Genomic DNA, 14,955 nt, shown 5'->3' on the forward strand with positions numbered 1-14,955 from the left:
GTCGTCATTACCGCGTTTGCAGCGTACTACAGCGGTTTCTGAACCATCGGGTCTAGTTGGAGCCGGAAGCTGAACACTGACGGAACCGATCCAGTCATCGCACGAGTCACTGCCTTCGTTTAAGGATCCCCGTGAAGTTGTGAAGGAGCAAAAGTCACTGCAGTCAGTGACACCATCGCTGTCAATGATGTACTCATCGCTTCCGCTAACGTCTGCGTCCTTTGGTTTGGATTGTTTGGGTAGAACGGCTTTTTCAACCTATATTAAAAAATGTGGTTTGAATGAAAATGAAACATTTAGTCGATGTAAACGAAATGAAGCCGCATATATGTCAGATGGAAAAAGTGTCTTAACAGCAAAAATCTATTTTTTACAGCAAGTGCCAAAACAATATGGCACTTTACAAAAAAAGCAGAGCATATCGATACGGTCGATTTGTGTATTCATCATGTTACCTTCGTCAAGGTAGTAGATTATCTCAATTAAAATGGCGTAAATTGTATGCCCACCTATTAGAAAATATGTGGCCCTACTTCTAACATATACCCTAGTATTGTTGTTCCGTTTAAATTTTTTATTGATCTTTAAAAGTATTTACACACCCAACATGTTTTATTTGCTATTGATTTAATGGAGTATCACACAACATTACTTATTTTTAAGCATCTGATAATTTTAAATCAGACACATATTTATTTTTTATATAAGCGGAATAGATGTTTGAAAGTAAGTATTTTAGTGAAACAGCACAATTAAATCACAAAGAATGTACAAAGTATACCTGACCATGATTTTTAACAAAAGAGATTACGCTACCCATGTTAAGATCTTCCTTTACATGTTTTTTATTCTGGCAAAATTTTAGGTGGAGGTTAAATAAACAAGGTAAAAGTTTTATATTATATATATTTTAATTAACTTCTAAGTTAGTCTACGTATACTTTTTTTTCAAACATAAAATTAAAGTAACCTTAAGCGCAAGAGTGGTGCCATCAGCTCGACTTTCTGATACATCCACTGAAAACAGTTGCTCAACTACAGACTGAATTCTTCCGGAACCTGCATTGATTGTGAACGTTTCTTCTTTTGTCCTTGCTAAGACAGCAAACGCGACTATGGACGTCCGACCATGTGCATGCAACGTCATACCCGTTATCACCGCCTACAGAAGTATACGATTAATGGTTGTTTATGTATTCAATCAATTTATGCAAAAACAAATATCACTGATAGCATTAGGTATCAAAAGACTCGGTATTCCAGTGTGTATATGCCCGTTGAATCAATTTCGAAATTTTTTAACAGGCGATTATCAGACGTTATTTAAAACTTAACAAAACATTACCTCGCTTCCTACAATATTGACATTTCCTTTTTGCACGTTGTCCATGCCCGTAGTACTTTGAACGAAATACTCGTAGTATTTATCATTCCCACTATTGGGCGAACCAACAAGTGGAACTTTTATGGTGCATGTCACTGTTCGGTCCACCTTGTATTGGTAAACCCTACTCACGATGTGTGCCCCATCTGGCTCATCAATCTGGGAACACATTCGTTTTACATCGTGGCAAATATCCAGTTGCATATATGCACATGTAATTTATGGCAATATAACGCTTGTCAATTTTTTCAACAGTTTTTTTTTTCAGTCTACCTGCAGTAGCTTGTCATATGCTGTATCACACGAGAGACGCAAACTTGAGCGTGAAGCGAAATAGCATAAGCATGGATTGAGTGACATAAGTCAGGGCCGTACCCAGGATTTTTTTACTGGGGGGGCCCAACCGGGGAGGGTTTGGGAGGGGTCCCCCCTCCCTATATATATACTTTTTTAATTTGGCACTTTGCAAGGTGAATTTTAATGCTTATAAAAAACGTATTTTGTGATATAAATTATTGGAATATAACAAGTAAATCAGCACATTTCGGAAGTCACAGGTTTTTTTAAATCTGATTTTTTGGGAAAGACCTTGCCATTTTGTAGGAAAAAAATTGCGCGAAACGCCTAATTTTTGGGGGAAATAATGAAAGTCTTAAAGAATCAATTTAACATATTTTACTGTTTTCAAACAAATTCAAGGAAAGAGATAATTTAATTATACAATATTTTTCTACACTGGATAAGGTTAACTTATATAATGAGATCGATTTGTTGTTTCAATTTTCATTTTTTTACCAATGAGCCAATAATAGGTTGATATTACTCAATTCTCGATACTCAATTATTTTAAATACTGAATTCTGCCAAATTCTTATCTGTTGCTCGGCAAATTTATGAATCTGTTTTTCTTTTAATCAAGCATGTTAACTATCTCATCATAGTCTTTTTTAGTGATTTCCTTTCAAAAATTATATATACTCAGTTTTAATACCTTTGTCAGTGTTTTTTGTTCCGGTTCAAATTCAGGGCCCTATTCTCAATGCAAAAAGTATATATTGGGACCTAAACATTCCCAATAAAAGGTTTTCAAAAAAAAATAATTAAACTTTAAGAAGGGAAAAATACATCTAGGGCCTTCTCAAAGAAGGAAAAAAACTTAAGTCGGCAATTATCAGACCATAGTCTACGAACTCCTGTAGCATTTGCTTCCATTCGCTGCACGTATCAAAATACATGACATCAACCATCGATAGATGAAGCATTCATAATCATAATGGGGGACTGATCGGGGATGTGTGTACAAGGCGATTAGAAAACATTGCCTGGAGGCTTATCTCGATTGGCGAGCGTTAATCCTCTTGTTTATCAGGGACAATAAAACATAGCTGCTCTTTTGTTTTGAGGGAAAGTGTACTGTGGGCCCTTGCACGAGAGAAAAAAATGCAGTGGGCCGATTATTAAAAAAAATCATAGTTCGACAGCCAGATGGGGGGGGGGCCGGGCCCCTGGGCCCATGGCCTGGGTACGGGCCTGTAAGTAATATTCCTTTTATTACATACACTTACAATTTTTATTGTATGAACATTAGATACATTTTTGTGGCACAGTAGAGATTTTTATAACGAAACAATATGCTGAGAAACGGCGAAATTATATGCCGAAGTACTCCGATTAGTATTTTAATATGGAAAAATGCAAATAGAACAATATGGATATTTTTTCTGTCGGATGGAATTCCACTGCTTGATAAGCCTGTATTTCTAACAGATTTAATACAAGTATATAATGTAAGTTAGTAGCACGATATTTCAAGATGTTGGACAAGCGTAAATACGCAGAAACGTGTCAAATTCCAATTTAAGTACCATCACCTGTTGCTTTTATATATGTAAGTATTAAGTTATTAAACTTCTCAATACATTAATTTGTGAAATCATTCAGTTACAATTAAATAACAATGAGCCATCATATTAAATTATATATACATTTTGGTAAACAAAAACGGTGTTACTACGAAAAACAAAACCAGTGCATTGTTTAATGCATTCAAAGCGAAAAAATGGTTCAGCTATCAATATGTATTATTAGTTGATCTCTGTTAATAATGTGCCTATATGTCAAATTTGTATTCGGTTCGATGCTGTTCTGACAGCTGTGTGTGGATTTTAATTCATAATTTTAAATTCAACAGTCGTTGATCGGAAACAATCGATACTGGCTAATCATCTAAACAAACATCGCGTCTGCCATTGTTATTATATAAATATGTGAGCTTTTGGTAACGTGACAATTTACGTGTGGCAACGGAACATCGAATTGCTTGTAGATCGAGACGGAAATCTAGTACAAGCCAATTCTAAACTAAAAACGATACATGTATTTTGAAATTCTCCGAACAAGGCAAAGAACTTTAAATACATTAACAATAATCATTGTATAACAGATGTATAAACAACATTAAGCTTGTTGGTAATTGTGTATCAAGACGTTCAAGTATATTTACCAATTCTATTGAGATGCTGGAGTTTTCATAATCGGTTTCCATCTCTCTGATGACCAAAAGAAACTGTTTTTCCACATCGCATATTTGAATACTGGTCTGTCCTTTGATTGAACGCACTGATTGATATGAACTTCCCGCTTGTGGTTTGAATACCTCGGCTCCAACAGAAACTTTCCTACATTACAAAAAGAATATTTCGACTTACAAACTGACAAATTGGAAAAAGCATTTCCCCCGGCCTACGTGTGGTCTATGTACGAGGTTTTAAAGACAAGTGATACCTTTAATCATACGCTTTCTAGGTATATGACGTATGTGATATATAAAAAACTTTGTACATATAATATAATATATTGTGTGATAACTCACTTATCTTCTATTCCCTTTAAGATAACGCGATGTTTCTCTTCATCGTCTTCTTCTAACAGACCCTTGATTAACTAGAAAAAAGACACATGTACAGTGGTAAAAATGCATTACTGCTGACCACTTTTAGCCATTTACCTTAATATTTATTAATGCAATATATTAAAGGGGCCTTTTCACGTTTGGGTAAATTGACGAAATTGAAAAAAGTTGTATCAGATTCGCAAATTTTCGTTTGAGTCATGATATTTGTGAGGAAACAGTAATACTGAACAGTTGCAATGCTCTAAAATAACCATTATATGCATCTTGTTACGATTTAAAAACCCGAAAATTATAAAGCGTTGCAACGCGAAACGAATTAATAATTTGGAGAGTTCTGTTGTTGTCGTTATATTCTGTGAAACTACGAGGATTGCTAATATAAAGTATTAAATACATCAAGCATTGTATCCGGAAGGACAGCCGTGTGGTCTAAGTGGGTACTACTTTTACTCCAGGACTCCAGGGGTCAGTGGTTCGAGCCCTGCTGAGGGTTACCTTTTTTCCTTTTTTAAATTTTATTCTTGAATTATTACTGGAGCTTTTTATATAAAATGTTTACATTAATCAATATAAAGCATTTTATGACAAACTTAAAAACATCCCAAAACTGTGAAATGCCCCCTTAAATTAGGCTTTGTTGCAACAGTTAAATTTCAAAAGCTTAACCGCTCCGATGGTATATTGTTGTGGTCTGGATAAATCAGCTGGCCTTAATGGATGTACTTTGTTGCATGAAAAATGTATACCGTGATACAATATTTAGTTATAATTGCTGCAGTTTCATTTTGGTTGACCTGTGCACAGCATAATCATGATGAATTATGGTGAAAACGCGTTGTCAGTAGTTCGTCCGTGTGTGTGTGCGTGGTCGTATGAGTTCGTCCGTCATCTTTTTTCAACGACATCACGCCCTGTACCGTTCGGCAGCATTTAACAACATTTCATTTGAATGTTCCTATAATGATTATCTATGGTAAATGTTAAAATAGTTTTGCTGTATTTATTTATATGGCCACGGGGCCACAAGGTGCTTTCAAAATAAAAATTTCGCCGGCAAACCCGTATGCCCGATTCGTTTAGCATGTTAATATAACATTAAATTGTGGTCCTGAAAAAAAATTGTCCACAGCATCATCCTGGGGTAACAAATTGTCCCGCTGTCGGGGTCACTTGTATCCCTTATATTTATGTAGAGAAAACTTTTGAAATCTTTGCCTCTGAAACCGTAAGGGCTATAGGTTTTGTTCAAAAATGGAATCGATGTGTTCATATATATTTTTTCTATTTCCTTGTGTGTATTCGGTGACATTTTTTTTCTACGAAATCGCAAGGCCAAGACGTTTGGTATGTGATATGTAATATCGCATCCTTGTCCTCTAGCAGGTTCGTGCGTGTGTCAGTCAACTTCTCAGCTTTTCAGCTCGAAAATGCACACGGTCGTAATTTTAAGCGTTCACCTTTACTTCAGCTTCTTATGTCCGTTGAGAGGAATTTGACGAAACTTAACAGAAGTATGCATAGGGTTGTTTTTGTAACAATGATTCAAATGGTTCCGGTTCGTTGATAAATTTGGTCAGGGGCGGCAAAAAAAGTACTTAATGCAATCTGCAAATATGCATGAATCAATTCTTTTTTTCAAGTACGGAAGGCTTCAATTAGTATTGGTAGATACTATATAAGATTCACTTAAACAGTTTTTTTTTTAGAAAGCAGTGTATTTAAGAGTCAATTCTTGTTTGGTAAACACGTGCCCACGTTTGTTTTACATATTCAATTTAACAATTATTTCTCACCTCTGCGCCAGCGAAGAGCAAAAACGTCTGAACCGAATGTGATGAGTTTTCGTGAGCAAGCTCAAGAGCTGTCATTTTCGAGTCATCCTATAAAATGATATCAACTCTTCTATACAATAATAAATAGTTTTTTTCCTTCTTCAAAACAGTTTTTTTTTGTATCAACAGGTGTATTAACTTGATTGAGCCTTGCAACAAAATATTTGTTTTGCTACAATTAAATACGTACATAAGTTAATAGACTTATATTTTATTTTTGTGTAATCTCAAAATAAATTAATTCAATTTTTCAGATTGGCATTTTACGTACATTCTGAAAACATGGTAATAAGTGACTATGTTGTATTCAGGTAAGCTTACTTACAGATTTTAAGTTAATATCTGCCCCGTAGATGAGCAACAACATCGTGGTCTCCAGCAAATCGTCCTTAGCCGCTAGATGAAGTGAGCTGTACCCGTTCTAAATACGTGAATGTGATTTATATATATGAGCATCGCTCTGTGAAAAGAGGGTTTAATGAAAGTGCGTAAAGTTTCGTCCAAGATTAGCCTGAGCATTTCACACAGGCTAAACATGGACGACACTTTCCGCTTGTATTGTAATTTCATTTAAAGGAAGGCCCTTCTGACGAAAATCCAGTTAAGGCGGGGAATGTTGTCCCTGACTTACCTGTACGGACTGCAAAGGCTAATCTGGGACGACACATTACGCACATAAATTAAATCCCATTTTAACAGAGCGAGGCTCATATAAACATTGACAATAAATACATCCACACGTACATAGACAAAACACCCTAGTATTATCTTTCTCTCTTTTGCCGAGATGACAAGATATTACATAGACAACATATACGATTATTGCCGGTCCTTTCTACTGCTGAAACGACGCGATATTACATAGACAACATGCACATGTATTATATTCCTTTTTATCACTGAGATGACGCGATTTTACATAAACAACATACACTTGTATTATCTTCCTTTCTATCGCAGAGATGACGCGATATTGCATAGACAACATACACAATTATTGCCTTCCCTTTTTGATCGCTGAGATGACGCGATATTACATAGATAACATACACGTGTATTGCCATCCTTTTTTGATCGCTGAGATGACGCGATATTACATAGATAACATATACATGTATCGCCTTCCTTTTTTGATCGTTGAGATGCCGCGATATTACATAGATAACATACACTTGTAATATCTTTCTTTCGTGCGCTCGGATGACGCGATATTACCGGTATATAGACAACATACCTCCTTCTCGTTTACGTTTAGGCCTAGTTCTAAGAGCTTGAGACAAATTTCCTTGTAACCGACCGCAATGTGTAGTAAGTGATGACCATTCTGCAAAACAGTTTTTCTTCATTAACATTACTACATTTTCCGCACATGTAACACAAATAACACCGTTATTGAATCATTTACATAAAGACAAATTTTCTGTATTATACATTGTTGTGGCCCCAGTAATCCCAGACGTTTACATCTTCAATTGTATTATTTTCATCTCCATATCTTTTCAACTTAGTGTTCCCAATATTAAATGAGGCAAGATTTGAAAGCTTATTGGCTATTGTCAATCAGAAAAACGATGTATCTGGAATAAGCTTTTATGTAAAACAAACCTTACCCCATATATTCCCAAGTCGAAATCTGCATGTTCATTGAGGACATCGTCTACGTTCGTCATTTTATGTGACATGATCGCCGTTGTTATTTTCTCAATGATTTCGGTGTTAGCCTGTAATAAACCAAATTAAAGATCAACATACGAGTTTTACTCGAAAATCATATTTTATAATTTAAAACAAAACCCATAAAAAGAATTGTAGCAAGGAAAATAAAGATTTAGAGCTTAAAACCGATGATTTCGATTATCCGTTATTTCCGTAATGAGTTCCGCTTTTTCGGCCGCTATTTGCCCCATATGACGTACCGTAGTCATACACACAACTGCGCATGACCAAGAGCGACCTCCACTGTTATTTACAGTTACGCTCTGACGTTCTGACGCTTGCAAATTTCCCGAAAAACGTCATGGTATAAAGAAATGATTTACAGTCAAACCTGAGAACAGCGGTAAGTCAAGGGAAATGACCAAAGTGGCCGTTGCTCACAGGTGACCGTTGCATGCAAGGTTTTCTGTGAGTCCTCGCTGTTGTAAGTGGGTTGGTGAATAAAGTATATCCTACACTGACCGCAGTCAAAATATATTATGACATAAACTTTAGATCCGACTTGTCATGTTGAGTTGCAGAAGCTCGGTATTATTTTCAGCCATGATGTAACGGCGGACTTCAGTACCTTCAACCGGTTACTGTCTATCAGTGATGAATACAAAATAGCTCTACATATTGCTATATAGCACTGTTTTCAATCCATGTTTATTTTTAATGGAGCCACAGGGATTTTACCGTAATTTTGTCAAAATTTAAGTCTTGCATCAATAATCCTAGGGTTGGGGAAGCGTCGTGCTCACTATGGGATATTATGTATTTGAATCTACCCCACCCATTTAAACTCAAATGCTTTATTGATTTTAGTTGTTCGCTTGCCAACAACTGATGTCATTCGAAAAATGTCAACCCAGTTCGCTGTTAACTACGATTAGCTAGATACCCGCCACATCTGCCAAATCTCCCGCATCCAGCCGAGGAAGAGTTGTATACATGTACTTGCATTTAACTAATTTTCAATCTACGTTGTTTTTGATTTCGATTTGTATTGTTACTTGACATTAAGGGTTTACAGACTTATAGTGTATAGCTCTTGGCTGAAATGCTCGGCCTGAAAAGGGGAAGAAGGTTAAGGCTTCCCAAAAGACGAATGGAATTTACGAAGGATCGACGGAAAGATGGTGGATTTCCCGAACAATCGGCACCTCGAAAATGTGTTGGCCAGGGCATTTGTCACCTTATTTAATTTTCCAACCGAACAATCGGCACCCGATAACAGGCAATTGATAAAGCCGTGGACACTTTTTGGACAGACTAGTCTAATCCGCAAATTGGTTTAGTAAATGTGTTCATAAAAGAAGAATTAATCATGAAATATAATGGTGATTAGTTTTTTACATTCAATCCATGGCACCCATCCTTCCAGGCCAGTCATCTATTGGGTACCCGTCCTGTCAGGTCAGTCATCTATTGGGTACCCGTCCTGTCAGGTCAGTCATCTATTGGGTACCCATCCTGTCAGGTCAGTCATCTATTGGTTTACCCATCCTGCCAGGTCAGTCATTTATTGGGTACCCGTCCTGCCAGGTCAGTCATCTATTGGGTACCCGTCCTGCCAGAGCAGTCATCTATTGGGCACCCATCCTGTCAGGTCAGTCATCTTTTGGGTACCCGTCCTGTCAGGTCAGTCATCTATTGGGTACCCGTCCTGTCAGGTAAGTCATCTATTGGGCACCATCCTGTCAGGTCAGTCATCTATTGGGCACCCATCCTGTCATATCAATGATCTATTGGGTACCCGTCCTGTCAGGTCAGTGATCTATTGGGTACCCGTCCTGTCTGGTCAGTGATCTATTGGGTACACATCCTGTCATTTCAGTGATCTATTGGGTACCCGTCCTGTCAGGTAAGTGATCTATTGGGTACCCGTCCTGTCAGGTCAGTCATCTATTGGGTACCCATCCTGTCATTTCAGTGATCTATTGGGTACCCGTCCTGTCAGGTCAGTCATCTATTGGGCACCCATCCTTTCAGGTCAGTGATGTATTGGGTACCCATCATGTCAGGTCAGTCATCTATTGAGTACCCGTCCTGTCAGGTCAGTCATCTATTGGAAACCCATCCTGTCAGGTCAGTCATCTATTGACTACCCGTCCTGTCAGATCAGTCATCTATTGGCGACCCATCCTGTCAAGTCAGTCATCTATTGGGTACCCGTCCTGTCAGGTCAGTCATGTATTGGGTACCCATCCTGTCAGGTCAGTGATCTATTGGGTACCCATCCTGTCAGGTCAGTCATCTATTGGTTTACCTATCCTGTCAGGTCAGTCATCTGTTTGGTACCCGTCCTGTCAGGTCAGTCATCTGTTGGGTATCCGTCCTATCGCCTGTTAGGAGCATTGTATTTGTGGGGTTACAGATAAAATGGGATAAGTGTATGTTCAAAATGTAGTCCATGATCAGGCTAGGCTGTCAACACAAATATTGGTGAATTACAGTTTGCCATTATTAAGGGAAAATGGGTTGAATGCACATGTGTTTATTGTTTTATTGTGATTCAGGCTGTTATGGCAATGTAAATGAACCTAGTTCTGGGAAAATTGGGCTAAATGCATGTGCATTAAGTGACATCCAAGATCAGTCTGTGCAGCCCGCATTTCCGTATTTTATGGTTTGAAAGAAGTCTCTCCTACGCAAAAATCCAGTCTAGCCAGACGGTGCTGTTACATATTAGCCTGTGCAGACTGCCCCTTTTTCCAAAGACCAGCTTATATTAATTTTTAGTGGATTCATCTGATTTTTTTGTTTATTAATGTGTGCTATGTGTTTTTCAATGTTCTGCCCAAGATCATTCTGTACATTCAATATAATGAACTTGTTTTTTTAACTTTTGACTTCTGTTCATTTAAAATTGTTTATTGAAAATTTAAATAAAACAATGAAAAGTAGTAGATCGTATACACTACCGTTTGTTTAACGAATAAATAAGTCAATAATTGTTATACAAAACAGCTTGCTTTACACCTAACAATAAGCCAATCAGTGTAACAGAAAACAGTTTGCTTTACCCATAAGTAAGTTAATCACTGTAATACAATACAGTTGATGTTACCTATAATACCGTAATGCTTGTAATACAATGCTTGTAATGCAATGCTTGTAATACAATGCAGTTTGCTTTATCTAAAAATAAGTTAATAATATTTATATTATACAATTTGCTTTTCCCAAATAATTTAAAAATTGTAATACAATTCAGTTTGCTTTATCCACATGTAATTTAATGATGGTAATAAAATACAGTTTGCTGTTACCCTTAATAAAATGTAAGGTAATGATTTTACATTAACAATTGATTGTATTGAATTGCATTTAACATTAATTTTCAGATCTAAAAGAATATTCTAATCTTTATTATTGAACATCCTAAAGACAAGACAATATTTATTTGAGGTGTTTTCATTCTCCCCGTGAGGAGTGGGCCGATCCCGGAGGTACTGCAATACCGGGCCAACCCATGACGAGAGCGGAGCAAGCCCCTGACATCTCATCTGTGTCCAAAAATCAGTTTAATATCGAAGTCCCCCAATGGAGGACGTATCAGATATTAAGCTGATAAGAACAGATACTACACTTTGATCTTAGCCAAAAGGCCGAGAAGCGATACTGAATTAAAGAAGGCAGGGTATTTATACTGCATCATTAAATGTTGATTTGGGTTTAGTTGACTTAAGGAGACTGTCTTTGTAAGGAAGCTTTTGCATCTTAAACAGTAATTTCTCTGATAATTATTTAAATGTTTGAATGTTTCCATTTGACTCTATATGTTCATTTAGATCATATTGTATACAGATATCAACTATAGATATAACAATAACTGTGTTAAGCAATAGTTATGCAAAGCCAGTTAACTTCCTTTGTATCATGTTATAAATATCCCAAGGACAACAATAAAACTGTATGCAAGAGGTTGTCGGTCTTTGTTTGCTTTAGGGCTTTCTATGGTCTTTGTTAGCTTAAAGCTATTTATAGTTTAGTTTTACAATTAAAGCAACCAAAGAATGACAACTAGTAACCTAGTTGATATTTCAAATAAGCAAAAGTTGTCTTTCTTGTCTGTTTGTTATGGTTTTTAACACAGTCTTAAAATTTGATTTTTATATCTTCAAACATGTATCTGTTTTAATCTGCTTAAATATGAGAGGTATAATTAGAAAGTCTTTGATTTCATCATTATCACAAAACCTTGAAAACAATCTAAAATGAGATATGTCAATCTAATGTAAAATAAACATTTGTTGCTTCTATGATTTGAAAAAAAAGATTGTGTTTCTTCATAGACTACTTTTTTAACAATAAAAATTGGTGTCAAAGCGCCCGGGGGGATAACTTCCCAAATTTTAGGGTAGGGGTGTCCCACTGAGACTTCCGAAATGTGACCAATTTTTATACCGGAACTCTGCCAAAGTAAACACATTTTGATAAAAGATATTTTAAAAAGCAGACCCATTTGTATACGATACCATTTAGAAAGTGGACCCATTTCAATACAAGAATTTTGATAAACTGGACCCATTTCAATACTAAAATTTGATAAAGTGGACACATTTCATACTAGAATTTTAATCTCTATCATATCAATACAGTATACTTATTGAATTTGCTTTTATATTTAATTTTTAAATTTCATATATGTATCATACAACTTTATATAACTTGTAATACCCATTTATATACAAGAATGAAATTTATCAAACCCATTTTGATACTGATACTTTCAAATCTATATGCATTTATATACAAGCAAATTTCTGATTTCAATACCCATATCTATACTTAGATGCTCAAAACCATACCCATTTTTATAATTTTAGTCGAAAAACACACCCCATATTTTCGGCACACACCTATATACCCAAATATAGGATGTTACCCCCCCCCCCCCCCGGGGGTAAAAGCTTTTGACAAGTTTGTATGGGACGTTTAACGACAATGATTTCAATTGTTGTAATTTCATTGAGTATCAGACACATGTCATTACATTTAGCACTCATATGCATGTACCAATTATGTGTAACGGAATGAAACTTAATGATACATCTAGAGACAGATGGTTTGTCTGTTACTCTTTAATTAAAGGCAAATCACCTATTGCCTAAACAATACAAGACAATAAATACAATAGGGCCTCAGACAGAATACCGTGATAAAACCTGTAAAGACTTTGAACAGTTGATGTGGTAACCTCCGACCCCGTCGATGCAAAGATTTGGTGGTTAAACCAATTGACAGGCATGTCAAATCTCACACTTAATTGGAAAAAAATAAGAAAATTTGCCAAAATAGCAAAATATAGAAGTGTTAACAGACTTTAACCTCAAAGCATTGCTATACAATGCAAACAGACAACAGAGAAAATACCCTGCTCACTATGGCTCTTCTTTTTTGGGATCTAATTATGTATCCACATAAATAAATGGCAATATCAAGGATCACTTTGAATCTGGGTTGCTTGTGTCCAAAACCAAGGTAACCAGGTAAAATCTTAGAGCATCTTTGCATCGTCAATATTTTCTCTTTACTCTGTATAGGTTTTATTTTTTGCTCGATTTTGATAAATCAGAATTGATTGGTCAGAATATTTTTCTTCACAATATTTAAGTGAAGTTAACATCTTCGGATCCTGTGTGCAAAAACAATTTGACCTGATAGAATCTTTTTAAACAAACAAGTAACTGCTCCAGCGACCACATTTTGGGGCTTAATCTTGATAAAATATAGTCAGAATGTGTTGTTTTTTATGTAGAATATAGCCAAAATTTGAATCTGGATCTTTGTGTTTAAAACCCAGGTCAAATAATAGAAAAACATTGTTTCCATTTTAGAATCCACATTCATGACTCATTATTGATGAAACTTGATAAAATGTTAATATTAACAATATCTAGGCAAAGTTGTTATTGATAGAGATTAATAATAATTTAAAATTGATTTGTCAATGTATTCATACTATTTCTAGTAATCAGTTGACATTTGATGCTATGTTGCATTTCAGAATCTGGATTAGGCAGTCTGGTTGAACTGATGATATGGCATTTTCTGCCCCAGTTTCTATTACCACATGGTGAGTAAACTCCTCTCTCACCAGATGAGTACAATCCTGGGTCTTCACGCATTCAATTTATTTTTGTCTAATCCTGTGAATAATTTGACAGATTAGTTTTCGCAACAAAGTCAAATTACGTCAAAAGTATTTATTTGCGAAAAGAATTGAATGTTTCGTTTAGCCTTTAAACGGGTGCATGTTGCCTGGGTGGACGATTAAATCGGTTGCAAATAGTCCTGTGGTACCGGTTGTACGGTAGCCGTCTGTCCTACAATCTAAAATTGTATTAGCGATTTTCAGGTATCTCTAACAATTTTCATTGATAAAGTTAATTCAATTTGGTGGTTTCTGTACAAAATAGGTAGGTCACTATAGTGGCTGTACATTTGCAAACCATGTCAACAAGTCATTCAGGTGCCGCCAAGTCGGCATAATTTGTTATATTACCACCTTACAGATTTCAGAAATCAATCTGGTGTCATAAAATAGTTGGTCCCTTTGTATCTGTGAAGTAATGTTATAGGTTATCAAATATTATAGATTTAGATATCTATTATAGATAGATATTACAGGCAGTGATAAAACAAGCAGATTATCCGTCTGCAGTAATAATAGCAACACAATATACAACATCCTGCACTAGCAGAAGTAGAAATGAAATAAAATGCAAAAGAAAAAATAAACATATTAATTTGGAATAACGCTCTTTAATATTATTATTGTCTAATGCCCTTTTTTCTGTTATATGGTTTAATACACGATTATTGTAATAAGTTATAATTAGATATCAAATCTACCAAAATTGGTTTATTTTACAGAAGATTTACATTAATAAGTACCATATGAAGTCATATTTGTACAAAATAATTAGTGCAAAAATAATTACACCGGATCATTAAAAAAGAATTAATGTTACACTGCTTATCGGTACATTTGATCAAATCACCAAATTTCCATAAATGACATCTTATTCATGCCTTCTTGAACACAGTTTTATAAAGGTATCCAGACAAACGACATCCGGACTCGTCGAGAGTTTGAAACAGTTCAATTTCGTCATTTA

The 14,955-nt window shown here is 35.7% G+C and overlaps 1 protein-coding gene and 1 non-coding gene across 4 annotated transcripts in view; both read right to left on the reverse strand.

Annotated features, from left to right (window-relative positions):
- LOC127851387 (uncharacterized) overlaps positions 1-14,955 on the reverse strand; it is a 31,063-nt gene that overhangs the window by 12,202 nt on the left and 3,906 nt on the right. For 2 of the 3 annotated variants that reach the window (XM_052385136.1, XM_052385135.1), the window contains exons 2-10: positions 7,741-7,851; positions 7,365-7,454; positions 6,456-6,551; positions 6,092-6,178; positions 4,257-4,327; positions 3,888-4,062; positions 1,346-1,543; positions 971-1,162; positions 12-258 (exon numbers count right to left, since the gene is read on the reverse strand). In XM_052385136.1, the coding sequence (XP_052241096.1) occupies positions 12-258; positions 971-1,162; positions 1,346-1,543; positions 3,888-4,062; positions 4,257-4,327; positions 6,092-6,178; positions 6,456-6,551; positions 7,365-7,454; positions 7,741-7,851 (1,267 nt within the window). The remainder of the gene's footprint in view (positions 1-11; positions 259-970; positions 1,163-1,345; positions 1,544-3,887; positions 4,063-4,256; positions 4,328-6,091; positions 6,179-6,455; positions 6,552-7,364; positions 7,455-7,740; positions 7,852-14,955) is intronic. The other variant, XM_052385137.1, reaches the window with a different exon arrangement.
- LOC127851972 (U2 spliceosomal RNA) lies at positions 11,259-11,451 on the reverse strand. The gene has a single exon (XR_008036086.1). It is a non-coding gene; the product is annotated as a U2 spliceosomal RNA (small nuclear RNA).

The sequence above is a fragment of the Dreissena polymorpha genome, chromosome 11 (genome assembly GCF_020536995.1).
Source record: "Dreissena polymorpha isolate Duluth1 chromosome 11, UMN_Dpol_1.0, whole genome shotgun sequence".
Taxonomy (NCBI): domain Eukaryota; kingdom Metazoa; phylum Mollusca; class Bivalvia; order Myida; family Dreissenidae; genus Dreissena; species Dreissena polymorpha.